We start from the raw sequence: 13,212 nt of genomic DNA, 5'->3' as shown, positions 1-13,212 counted from the left end.
TCAGTAAGAGTGATCAGTAGCATTAAATACTCCTACTGTAGAAGGGGGGGGGAGGGGGGTGTTGTAGGGTATGTTTCCTGTACATACGGTGATTGAAAGTGCAAAATATAATATAAATAACAAAATAATGATATTTTTTTAAAAATTCACACTTTTGGTATATTTGTATTTTCTTAACACCTTTTCAACTCGCTATAGATGGTATGGGGTGCAAAGAAAAAAAACCCTCCAAATTTCTTTAAAATTCACCGTTTGGTACGTATGGATTTTCCCACAGAAATCCAGGCCTAATAGTATTTAAAGCCAAATTAAATTACTTTTACAGTTTATTTACAGCGGTAAATGTGACGTATTCTCTAACAATTTTTTAGCAATAAACAAAAGACAATTTTGCTAAATTGTAAAATTATGCATTGCACAATTATTAGTAAAGGGAGCAAAAACATACCTAAAAAGATTAACATAAAACAGTCAAAGAACACAATAGCAACTTATTAAAATCAAACAAAATCCTACTTAAAACATGTTATATTAATCATTAGTTATCTAACCTACGGAGAACAGATCAACTGCATTCCTAAACATACATGGAAACATTTCCTATTTACAGGTGTATTTACATATACTGTAATTACTAAAGTAACAAGCCCCACACACTTGTGTTTGTGCACTCAAAGCTTAAATATCTTTTATACAGAATTATAACGCAGTCTACCTCTATCAATACCTCTGGTTACAGCGGCAGCCTCCTAAGCCGTATACAAAGCAAGCCTCAATGCAAACGCCACATTGAAATTTTGGCCTAAACATGCCAAAAACCAACAGTTTTTTTCCCTCAACATTTGATATTTCACGGCTGTTTGAAAATAGTAAGACCTGATTGGACAAGATTGTGAGTTACGTTTCCTCCGCAGTCTACATACTGGTAAACTTCTTGGGATAACTGCTCTGGGTGTCCTAGGTAGGAAATAGTCACCGTAACTCTGAAAAAAAGATAAATTGTAGATTAGATTCTGAAAGCATGTTCATTCACATATCAACCTCTACACACTGTGCCTCTAAAAGCTGTTGTAGAACAAATAAACATTCCCAATTAATAGCTATACCTCCAAAACGATTCAGTTTAATGGTTAATGTGCATATGTGTATTTTTAGTATTTATATGTGCCAGTATTGTACACAACATTTACAATGTAAATACTAATTTCCCCATTATGGATAGTTTTAATTAAAAAAAAAATGCCTCACGTTCCCAACACAGGAGTTGACGGTAAGTGACCTACAAAGAGGGGTAGGGAGGGAGAGGGTAGATCGTGAGAAGGGGAGGTAGAGAGGGAGAGGGGAGATCGTGAGAAAGGGATAGATGCGTTGGGGGGGGGGATGCCTTAACAGATTCTCGCACCGGGGCCCTGAGGTTTCTAGTTACGCCCCTGGTTGGCCAGGATATTTGCCTTTCTCGAACAGTGTTAAAACAAAGTCCTATATTTGGCACTAAACACAGGGCATAGGGTATGGTTATACATAATTATTATGTTTCAGTCTAACCCTCTTAAACCCTAATGCAAACATTGATTTTGGTATGATGATTTTTTTTCCTTTCTTTGGCTTAACACACATAACAAGTTAGGATTTACTCACATTCTTACTTATGGCTCAATAATCCAAATAAATTTGTTTGCCGTGCTTACATACTACAAAAACAGTATATCCCTGTTATCGGTATAAACATAATGTGTTACACGAGATACAGCTATATCACTAGTGCATTGGAGGCGTCAGGGAGAAATACACTAAAAGAGTAATATTAGACAAGACGATGGTAATATTGTCATACAGAAGTTACACAACCTATAGCATACTGACTGGAGACTTGCATATTGAACAAGAATACTTACTGCATGTTTACCACAATGTTATGAACTTTTATACTTGGAAGGGTACAGTAGGTGCTGTTAAGAAAATGAGAAAAATAAGTGAGCATTCTGGAAATTTTTATGTTGTTTAGCACATAATAAATCACCTGACATACGCATAAATGTATATATTTTTATCGTTCTACTGCATGTTTTGTGCAACTTAAAAAATGATGTAATGGAAAGCCTAAATCAGGCATTTCAACACACAAGGTTCAGTGCTACAGTGAAAACTTGTGTCCAGACAGGCCTCTCCAATCTTATTTAAGTGCACAATATTGTGGTACTGGGCTTATGAAGAAAGTCTGAAAGTGAATTTTGAGAAATCTAATTATTGAAGCTCTTGAAATAGGGGGCCATAAAGTCGATAGAATAAGTCTTGGATTCAGTCAGCACTGCAAGGATAATCTATAAAAAGAATTCCTTGTGCAAAAACAGAGCAATCCGCAGCAACATTGGTTATGATGATTGCAGCACAATTACCATCAGAAATGTTTGAGGTAGTGTTGTCAGTACAGGCTAAATCTTGGATATGAAAGTCAAGGCTGTCTGAATGCTATATGGAAAGTAGAAGATCTATTTCAAATTATTGTCAGTATAATCGGGAAGATATGATGGCCTTCTCAGTTCCATAAATAATTATGTAAGGGAATGTTTGATGGCATTAGCAGAGAATGTTGCAATACATTACTTACTACATATAGTCAAAATCTTTTCCTATTTTGGCAGGCACCATATAGTCAATCTGCCAACAGAAGAACACAAAAACATGTTTAGGGGTTACAGCAACAGAAAAGAAAAAAAAAATCTGCTTTAAAATGGTCTGCCTTTTATTTACCTGTTTCATGTCAAGAGGTCCAATCCTGGTAACATTGTTTAGTTTTGCTTTTCCAATAACCGTTTTGAAGTACTGAACTTGTCCTGTAACATTATCCACTTCAATAGAATAAAAATTGTTGTTTGTTATATTAAGAGTACTCTGGGGGGAAAAAGAAAAAAACATCAAGACGTCAGCCAGCAGGGATTTGAGAAATCCAGCTCACAAAAGACCAAGACATTAACAGGTTGTTTTAAAAATGGAGTATTTTCATACAAAAAATAAAAAAATAAAAAAAAGTAGAAACTTTTTTCTTTCATTCCTGTTTTAACTTAATACCCAGCTAATACATTCCTGGGTTATTCTGGTTAGCTTGAGGTGCAAAAGTGTGGCTACCTGAGAATGAGGGCAGATATGGAACATGCTTATCCAATTAACAGCTATTGCTACATGAAAAGCAAGTCAAAAACCCGGAAACCAAGAAATGTTTGACTGATAAATGTATTCTTTTACTTCTCATGTACCCCAGTGGATCAATGAAATGAAAGATAGTATCTATTCTTGGCTGAATTTAATTATTTAGATTTTTCTAACTTATAAAAGCCATCACTCCTGGAAGACTCATGCAAAAAGTCAATTGAAGCAAGACAAACATACATACATTTAAATAGCTATAAACCAACTCAACTCAACTAAGAACTTATATATTTTATTATAGTTGATTTGTAGACAAAACTTACAGTGATGTTCAAATATACCGAAGAGCCACTTTCATCGTAGCCAACATAAACAGACTTGACTCCAATGTACTGTATATCAACAGAACGTGGAAAAAGAAAAAATAAAGCCAGGCCAGAGAGGAGTAAACAGAGTACGACAGAAACCATGACATAGAGTTTTCTAGGAGAAGAGAAAAAAAAAACACAAACAGAAAATATTCAGTTTCAATACATTTTTCAGAAACCAAGCAACGTCAAAAATGTAAAAAAAAAAAAAAAAAAAATTAAAATTAAATTAATATAGATATATAAATATTTAGTTACAAAAAAAGTCAGATCTACACAGTTGATCGCCATTTAAAAGCACAATTGTGCTCCAAAAATGTTATTTACTTACGTCCGTCTGGGGCGCAGTCTCTGATCACTGTATGGAATCAATGCTACCAGCTGGTTTTCTCGACCTACAAAATTGGGGAGGGATGTAACTTTAGCCAAAAAAAAAAATTGACAAATAAACGTAATCCCTCAATGTATCTTGTCTTGTTTTTTTTATATTTTCTTTGTTACCTCTGCATAGCAACAGTGACTAAGGTACTAAAAGAAAAAAACTACCATTGTCATATTTAAGCTCCACTGTTATATGAGTTTACCCGGGTTATAGGAACATAGCTGATAGGAAAGACACATTGGGTTTTGCAGACAAGTGCTATTCGCCAAGTAATTTTATTGATCGGCAGATTGCTAACACTTTAACAATCCGGGAGAATACAAAACAACACTATAACAATACATCAATCAAAAATAAAATGAACAAACATATTTGTACAGAAGACGACGATGGCCTCACTGAAGACCTATTAGGAGCTTGACTGCAAATAAAAAATATCTGCTCTAATTCTATTGGCTCCTATCCCAAAATTTTTGGGTTTTCTGAATTAAATATGGCTAGAAATTAAAGTCTAAGAAACACACATGTATCCGGTGAACTTAGTTCTTTACAGTGCACAAAAGGGAGCAGGTACCAGTACAGGTACGCAAGCTGACCATTAGATACATTAAGCACACATACATTGGTACCGGAGACCTTAAATCAACAGGAGCGTACACTCAAAGAATAACTAAATGATAAAAAACAAACTTAGAAATAATTCAAGTATTGCCAGAAAATCGCATTACATGCATAGCAAAATGATTACATTTTCCATTTAAGATACGAAAACGATTCATGCCTTTGATACAGACATGAGATGTGAAAGCATGTGATGTAACACAAATTATATCCGATTAGTAGTTTGACCTCTGCGGTTTCATGCAGTGTGCAGCTACTGAAATCAAGTTAGCCATTTCTAATCACTTTATTTTCATTAAACACAATCTTCACAGCATGTTGCTTTCAATAAAATGCTACACAAGTAGATTTGATAAAGTTGTCAGAAGGGGCTGCAATATTAGCAGATTACACGCTACTGATAATTGGAAATCTTACAAGCTTTTTGTGACATACATAACCCATAAAAACAGACACATTTTGATAAAGCAAAAACATTGGGGGGGGGGGTTAATATGAATCCGACATCCCCTCATGTGCATTAATGAAGATTTAGGTTGAGTACTGTAGGGTGTTAAAGCTAACAAAAATATATCAATCAGATGGGAATGCGGGGAAATCATGCGTGCACATGCTCTTTAGGTGTTTGCTCCCAATGCACCCTCACATAGTGGCTAGGCTCAGGACAGAACCCAATGGCACCCTATGATGTCACTGGCAAAAAAAAAAACAGCTTGACAGATTGATGCGCATTCCATGGCAGGGGGAAGGTCTGCCACATACAGGCTGGTTATTTCGCCGTTTTACCTAAGAATTAATGAAAGGAATGAAATGACATCAGTTAAAAGAACTTAACAAATTGTGAAAATTGTTTCCATTCCTACTGTTTCACTTCCCCCCTCAACCAAGCTAATACGAGCAGGGCCCTCTTCTCCTTTTGTTCCGGTTTGTTATTGTTTGTGATTTTAACCCCTTAAGAACAATGGGAAGCCCCTAAACCCATTGAAAACAATGCATTTTGAGCCCGTACATGTACGGGCTTTGTCATTAAGGGGTTAAATTTATCCTGCCGAATGATTAGAAAGCGCTATGTGATCTGCTGGCGCTATATAAATGAATGGAATGAGAAATAATAGTCACTTGTTAAGATTAGTTAAAATAAAATGAAATGGTTCAAAGAAACTTCTCTGCCATAAAACCACCAACAACTTAGCTGTCATAGTTGGCAGAACTGTGATGTAAAAATAGACACAAAATGAATCAATGAACGTTACAGACTTCCGTTATTAATATAATTCCCCTTTTCAGCTTAAAAAACTGCAGTAAGCGCACAAAAGGTATGAAATGTAATGTTTAGGTGCTATAGAACTAAACCTATCATCAGTTATGCCACCTAAGCAGGTCAGTGCCGTTTATATACGCCAAGAAACAGCTATACGTTCATGAGCTGGAACAGCTGAACTTGAATATCATTAATAAAGGACATCCGATTCTCAGGAGAACTTGTTAGCCATAAATCGACCACAAACATGGAGGTTATTCTAATGGTCCATTTAAAGAAACAAACCATCAATATGCTATATGAGAGAGCTTAAAAAAAAAAATATATATATATATATATATAAAAACAGCAAGAGGTGGGGGGGTGGCTTCAATGAACCAACGGCACTGCATAAGGTGACAAATTGCACATTAAGTAAAAGTTTTAGCAGTTTGAAGAACGCCATGCAATGCTTTGCCCCAGTAACACAAAATGTTTAATGATTGTCATGAAAGTCCAACTATGAGCATGACGATTTGTATGCAAAGTAATAGTAACTTTATTTGGCCTCTAACACACAACAGCCTGAGCCTGCTCATCTGAGTAGTTTGATTGTGAGGACATTATTGGTCTGCTGACCCCACTGAGCTGAGCTAAATTAACATAGAAAACAACATTACATAATGCCTTATACATGATGTCACCTTGAGTATTGTTTGTTATTTTATATATTTTTTTGTCAGGCCCCAAGAAAATTTTGGGTAGCTTATTTTAACAGATAAGCCACCCAGTGGAAGTAGTAGAGGTAATACAGTGAGGGGATTTAAACATGCATGGAATATATAAAGAATCTAAGATAAGACCAAAGACATTAAGAGTATAAAGAGTTTTTACATCAAGAATAAATGGGCAGACTAGATAAGCCGAATGTCATCAAATTATATGTTTCTTTGAATGTAAGCAGGACCTCCCATGATACAGGAGGTAGAAGCAGAAAGAATCCTAAACGATTGCAGTAAAAACTATCAGAAAACTTACATGTGAAAAAACAGGCATTATTTTAAGGATCAAAAGCGAACATCATTTTATGAGCAAAGTAATTATAGGTGTACTCACCTCTTGGTATTCGACCAGTTCCTTGGCAAGTGGCACAAGTTACACTGTCTTTTCCAGTGAACTCCACGTATGGGAAATGGGATACATCACCATTCTTGTTCTCCTCACTGGCTTCTGGATTCATCAGCCTATTTCTATCTTCAGATGGTGAATTTCCTTCAGTAAGCCCGTCTTTTAAAGTTTGGGGTGGATTGCGAGAGAATGACTTCCCCATGGCAGAAACTGCAAGACATGAAAATACTATGATTGTCCTGTTTGAGGGCTTGTAACATTCAGCCCAGTAGGCAACCTTAGCAGCCCAGCATCGTAATATTTTAGCAGGAAAAACACATTATGCAAAACACATTCACAAGAAGAAACATCATAAAATATGCATTCAGAGAGCACAATATACAGTTGTGGTGTATATAAATTATATATTATAAATTATTTTTTTCTTGTAACAATATCTTTACGTGGAAGTAAAACCAGAAAGAGAGAGCGTGTGTGTGAGAGAGTGTTAGAGCATGAGTGGGACAGTGAGTGAGTTAAAAAGCAATGAAATGTCAAAATGAAAATGACGATGGGAGTTATGATGTATCAATGTCAATCTCTTACTCAGTATTTAGTGATGGGAGCCATGCTGTACCAGCATCTGTTCTGTATCACTATATAATGGTAGGAGTCATGCTGTACTACCATCCAGGTAGGGCGTGCTATGTAATGACAGGAAGTCATGCTGTACCACTGTCTGTCTGGCTCACGATATAATTAAAAGGTGTCATGCTGCATATTTTCTGTCAATGAAAAGTCAGCGTGGCCCATGCACACATACATTTCTGATGTTACCCACTGCAGAAAATAATTGGACACCCTTGCTTTAGTCATGAGCAGCTCAGGGCACAAAAAGCCCCACTTCTCCTTTTTTCTATCGCTCCCAGAACTGGCTTCAATGCTAAACATTAGTTAAATAAAGAAGGCTGCATGAAGACAGGTAACCGTCTATCGCTGATGGTAATGAAACTCATTGCATGCGTTAAACAGCAGAAAATAGCTCAGCCATTAAACAGAACAATGAATTTGCTGTTACCTGCATGTTATCATCCCACAAACTAAAAACAACCTCTTTATCTCAGTTTCAATTGCCCTTTAGATAAGCAAGTTGTCTCTCATACTTACAACCCTAACCCCCGATACTTAAAATACGTAAATAAAAACTAAGTTAGGTGTGAAAACAAAAAATAAGCCCACTAGGGAGCTATATATCAGTGAAAGAGGTCACGGGGCTGCAACGGCACAATAAAAAAATATATTATCGTATTACTATTGCACAACATTATTTTAACCCGCCAATGGCCGCTAGTTCCGGAATAAACTGAATAAAACAGGATCACGGACAATGTGGCAGTTAGTAAGAATACCTATTAAATATTACTTACCAGCGGATATAATAAAATCTAAACCGAAGTTGAGTATCGCGCAAATCTCATAAATCCTAAAATATTAATTTATCAATGATTTCCATGCTGGACAAACAGATATAAGAAAAAAAAACAGCCACAGCTACCCACTACCACTTCTGCTGGCAGCCTGTTCCACATATCCACCAACTGCCTTTATACCATGTGCTCATGTACAAGAAAACATAAACAATCAATGCGTCTTACTGACGACCGAATTTGTGGCCAAACAGAACGAATTGATCCCTAAGAATGCAGCCTGATTTATAGCAGGATATCATTTCTTGTCATCAGAGATTATTAAGTAAAACACAGCTATTGTATTACAGCTTTTCGTCGTCATCGTCGTTTTATTTCATAACATGGAAACGATTGTGTTTAGGTTACCCGACCCAGGCCAAAACTACAACTACCTGTATTTCACAGAATGACAACATAAAGGCAAAACATATGTCAAAGAAAGTGCTGTACACGGCTGTAAAATCGGGGGGACAAAGTCACCTTGCGCTATTAAAGACTTAAACCACCAATTAATGAAATCATGGACACTCACGATATGAAGGCAGCTGCAAAATCGCATCAAGTAAACACTCGAAACCAGCCTTTCTTTTCCTCTGTTGCCAGTGCTCGACAAAGAGACGCAACCAATCATGTCCCCCGGTTTAAGTCACATGACAATGACATCATGTTGTTACAGGAAGAGGTCTAGGACAAACCTGTTCGCCCGCCTTATCTGACTAATACTCCTGATGGTTAGGCGGCGTTCGGAATGTAAATGATATAAAACGATAACGTTTTGGGGTAATATACGCCGTAAGTTAGTGAATAACACTGTACAATAACTAACAGCGAACGTGAGGTATTTAATATGCATTAACATGTTAATGAGCAGGCCAAATGATATTAAGCATGGCTACCTGCAAAATATTCTGAATTCAAGGTAAAGTTCCTAGGTTTTGGAAAATTGTCTCATATAGGAATTGTCTACATATCTCCCCAAATAGTCCCTCTTTAGGTGCCCTGTAATGGCGTCTGTATAAGCAGCAAGAAATGTATTTAGAAATGAAATTGGTTATGTATTAGGATGTATTTGGAGAATCTTCACATTCTCTTTAAATTTGTGAACGTGCTGTAAACATGAGCAGTTAGTTATGGTTTGCCTCTCGAGATTTGCACAACATTTCAACATAACTAGTCGTGACTAATGTGTGTGTCTACGGTGGTAAAAACTGAGCAACCAACTGGATGCTAAAGTTTATAAAGACATCTGCGACATGACACGTGAATAACAATGATACGCTTGCATACATTTAGATGAGCCGAATGGTTCTTATCTGTCATCACTTTCTATGTAACTTTTGGCCCTGCTAAGGTATAATGCATATTAAAGTATTCTGATTAGGGGTTGTTTTCTGGCCCGAAACTGAAAATTCAGCATTCACTTAGCCGAAACCAAACATGACCCCCCCGCACACCTTAAAAAAAAAAAAAAAGGAACAACCACACTTTTATTAAAAAAAGTGGACAAAAAAATTCAATAATATATATATATATATATATATATATATATATATATATGATTTTTAGCAATCACACTCCCATCGTACCCAGGCTCCAGCGTATACTGGTTGCCTGGGCATGATAGGCGTGTGATTGCTGTTAACAATTATATATATATTAATATTATTGATTTTTTCTGTCCAATTTTGGTGTGTTACTTTCAATAAAAGTGTGGTTAATACACCAAAATTGGACAAAAAAAAATCAATAACAATACTCGTATATATATGATTGTTAACAGCAATCGCACTCCTATCATTGCTGTTCGATATAATCATAAAGCAATCATATTTAATATAGCAATCACACTCCTATCATGCACAAGCAGCCAATACATGCTGAGACCTGGTAGCTGCCCCCTTTGTGTAGTGCTGCCAGCAGTATGGGGTCTGCACATGACTTACAGCCTCCCTATGCCGTGCCCCCCACCGCTTACACATCCATGCTATCACACACAATTATTCATTCCCTCATTCACAAATACTAATCATTCACAGATACTTATTCACTCAATCACACATACTCGTTCATAGACCCTCCCCCACCCCCTTACCTGAACTGCAGATCTCGGTGTCGCTCACAGACTTCCGCAGAGGCCCTGCTGCTTCCTTCTGTGTTGCGCACAGTTGTCTTGCCCCGCCCAGGGAAAGCAGGAACGGAGCAGGGTCATGGGACGTGCATTCACGTGACTCTGTGTACACTTTTTTGGTATGATAATAGATATATATTTGTAGTATATTTTTCACTTCACTTTCAGATTTAGTCAGGCTTTGAATATAATATTTATTTATATATACACATTGGCTATTTTTGCACTGTCACTTTATATATAGACTGGTCAGTTTGCACTGTCACTTTAAATTATGTAGGATCGGGTGTGTCCGACCCCTTAATCACTTGTTTTGCATAAAGATTTGAGCGTGTGCACTTATGTTTCTAAGGCTTGAGAAAGACCTGTGTGTCAAAATGTCGCCTGTGTGAAATAAACTCACCTTACCATTTGAGTGCTGAGCCTCTGCTTCTTTATTTTGGATTTATTGAAGGACTTGGTGGTACCCTGGCTCGTACACCATCTCACTACTGCTGTAGTGCTGTATACCAATCTTTTTTTCTTTAATCCTTGTGACGCAACCCTCCATCACTGGGCCCACTGGAGAGGCCTGAGAGCCAGCCTCCTCCCTATTGACTATGGGCCCTGGGTTTGTAAAGACTTCTGTGGCTGTCCCCAAGTATACCTTGCTGAGGGGATTATCTCTGGCAGACAGCCAGGATCTGCCACCAGGGAGTGACCGCCATTGTTTTAGTTTACTGTTGTATAAGTCAGTTCCCCCCACCCCCAGTGCCACTACTACAGACATTTACCCCAGCCATCCCTGGAACTGATTTTGGCCATGATAGATAGTGGAGGTTGGGACCCCTATTGTATTGTTAATCCCGTTACTGCCCCTGTTGTCTCTGGGAGGCAGATTAAGGGGGCCGTTTGTGTTCCAATATCTTGTTTTATGTTAATATGTGTTTTGCTGGATGTAACCAGCCCTGTATGTCTAAAATAAATCAGTCTTTGTTTTGATTTCACCCTACACTGAGTCTCGGCTAGTGACTGGGGAAACGGGGAAAGTGTGTCGTCCCAGGCTAAGGGAGCCCAAGGAAGAGGAGGTAGTCGAGACTAGCCAGCTCCGTGACGATCCTTATGTAGTAGTGTGCCTTGTTTCTCTGCTCTGTGTTTCTGTGTAAAACACCTTTCGGAGCTGCTTGGCTCTGGCATAACTGCACATGTATATGCAACATTGTGCGTTTATACAGAGTGTAACTTGGGGGGCTTCTGTCAAGAGTGAGGCAAAAATTGTCAAACTGCACAGGTAATAGAAAATGACCGTACTTGTTAATGAAATATTGTCCATAGGATGTTACAAGGCTTAAACTACAGGGATGTGCAGTTTTGATAAACGTAAACAGTATTTTGTAGTAAATCTTTACCCACCATCGACAGTTAGCTCCCCACAAACACCTTTCACAGCACTTACCAATCTGTACTTGTCAGCAGAAAAAAAGTGCTTTGACATCACACCTTATGCATGCAGAGAGTAATAAGCCATTTGTATTTACTTTTGGTTGTGAAAGTTGTTCCTAAAATTAAATAAACCATAACTCAGGACATGATAATATATAATCAGAGGCCAGTCCATTAAAGGTCAACTCACACAAAGGTGTTTAGTGAGGTTTCCTGTTAGTTACACAATATTAAGGATTCAGTGATAAGTTCTAGCTTTGACAAATCGTTACTAAACAATACATTCACATTCGAGAGTGTGGGAAGGGTAACCACTGACTAGGGTGACTTTCCAAGACACATATACGTTTCACTTGTTGCTGACTAGTGTGTACAACGTACTATCCATCATTATAAGACAGAATAGTTTTTATGTGCTAGTCTTTAATGAAGGAAATGTGTCATGGCAATTATTAAACAATAATTTAATTGTTATGAGAAATATACCATATTAATAGAGGTTTTCAGTATCATACCTTATCCACATAAAACAATTTTACCACTGCTAATCTGTCGTGTTTTAACTTTTTTCATTTTTTAAATGTTCTTTTCAGATGGATGGCCAGCCTGTATGTGTGCTGTTTGGCATATGTACTGTATGTGTGCTGAAGAAGCTACATAACCATGAATTAAACCAGATATCTATCAGCAAGAAGTACCAGTATTTCATCTACTTGTTCGTGCTTACAAAAAATCAGCAACGCTTTGATACCTAAATTGTGAAGGTTTCCAGTACATAATTTTGACTGATAAAGCACATGGCACATTTTCCATGATATCTGCATACTATTGATTGATAAAGTACTTAACATCTGCACATCACAAGGGATAGCTTTGGATGAGTTAATAGAATTACATTGTTCCATAAAATATTAAAAATAGGCTCCAGTAATATCAGGATGCTATTTGGAATCTAGATGGTGGCAGATTGGGGGCCACTGCCAAATTTCGTTTTAGATTATTAAAATAAACAAGCCAATAATACAGATTGGATAGACAGTATGCTTGTTTGCATTATTCAGTCCGACCTAACACAATTGCCAAATGGAACTGCATAGAATGGATGAAAAGAACCTGGAAGTGATCTAGTATACATGCTGCCTAAGTTCCTAATAGCTACATGTGAAATTGCAAGTCAGATACTTAAAAATGTTTTTTTCCTTACATCTCAGCAGACCAGGGGACAATCGTCTTCATTGCCAGCTGTCCCCTACTAACAAATGAGGGATGAAGTTCAAGAAGGAATCACTGATTTTGTCAGAGAACCAAACATAAGGTTCATTTAACTG

General features: G+C 37.3%; 1 protein-coding gene across 1 annotated transcript; it reads right to left on the bottom strand.

Annotated features, from left to right (window-relative positions):
- Positions 1-313: 313 nt before the first annotated feature.
- On the bottom strand, positions 314-8,964 carry TMEM106B (transmembrane protein 106B). Its single transcript, XM_053468184.1, has 8 exons — positions 8,867-8,964; positions 6,875-7,096; positions 3,847-3,910; positions 3,471-3,630; positions 2,752-2,892; positions 2,609-2,658; positions 1,896-1,949; positions 314-983 (listed from the first exon to the last, which is right to left on the bottom strand). Exons 2-8 carry the CDS (start codon positions 7,086-7,088, stop codon positions 851-853), a joined length of 816 nt encoding a protein of 271 aa, XP_053324159.1. The 5' UTR covers positions 7,089-7,096; positions 8,867-8,964; the 3' UTR covers positions 314-850.
- Between the last annotated feature and the right edge of the window lie 4,248 nt (positions 8,965-13,212).

Source organism: Spea bombifrons, chromosome 5, assembly GCF_027358695.1.
Source record: "Spea bombifrons isolate aSpeBom1 chromosome 5, aSpeBom1.2.pri, whole genome shotgun sequence".
Taxonomy (NCBI): domain Eukaryota; kingdom Metazoa; phylum Chordata; class Amphibia; order Anura; family Pelobatidae; genus Spea; species Spea bombifrons.
Note: the sequence above shows the minus strand (reverse complement) of the source record. Positions and strands in the feature narration are given on the sequence as shown.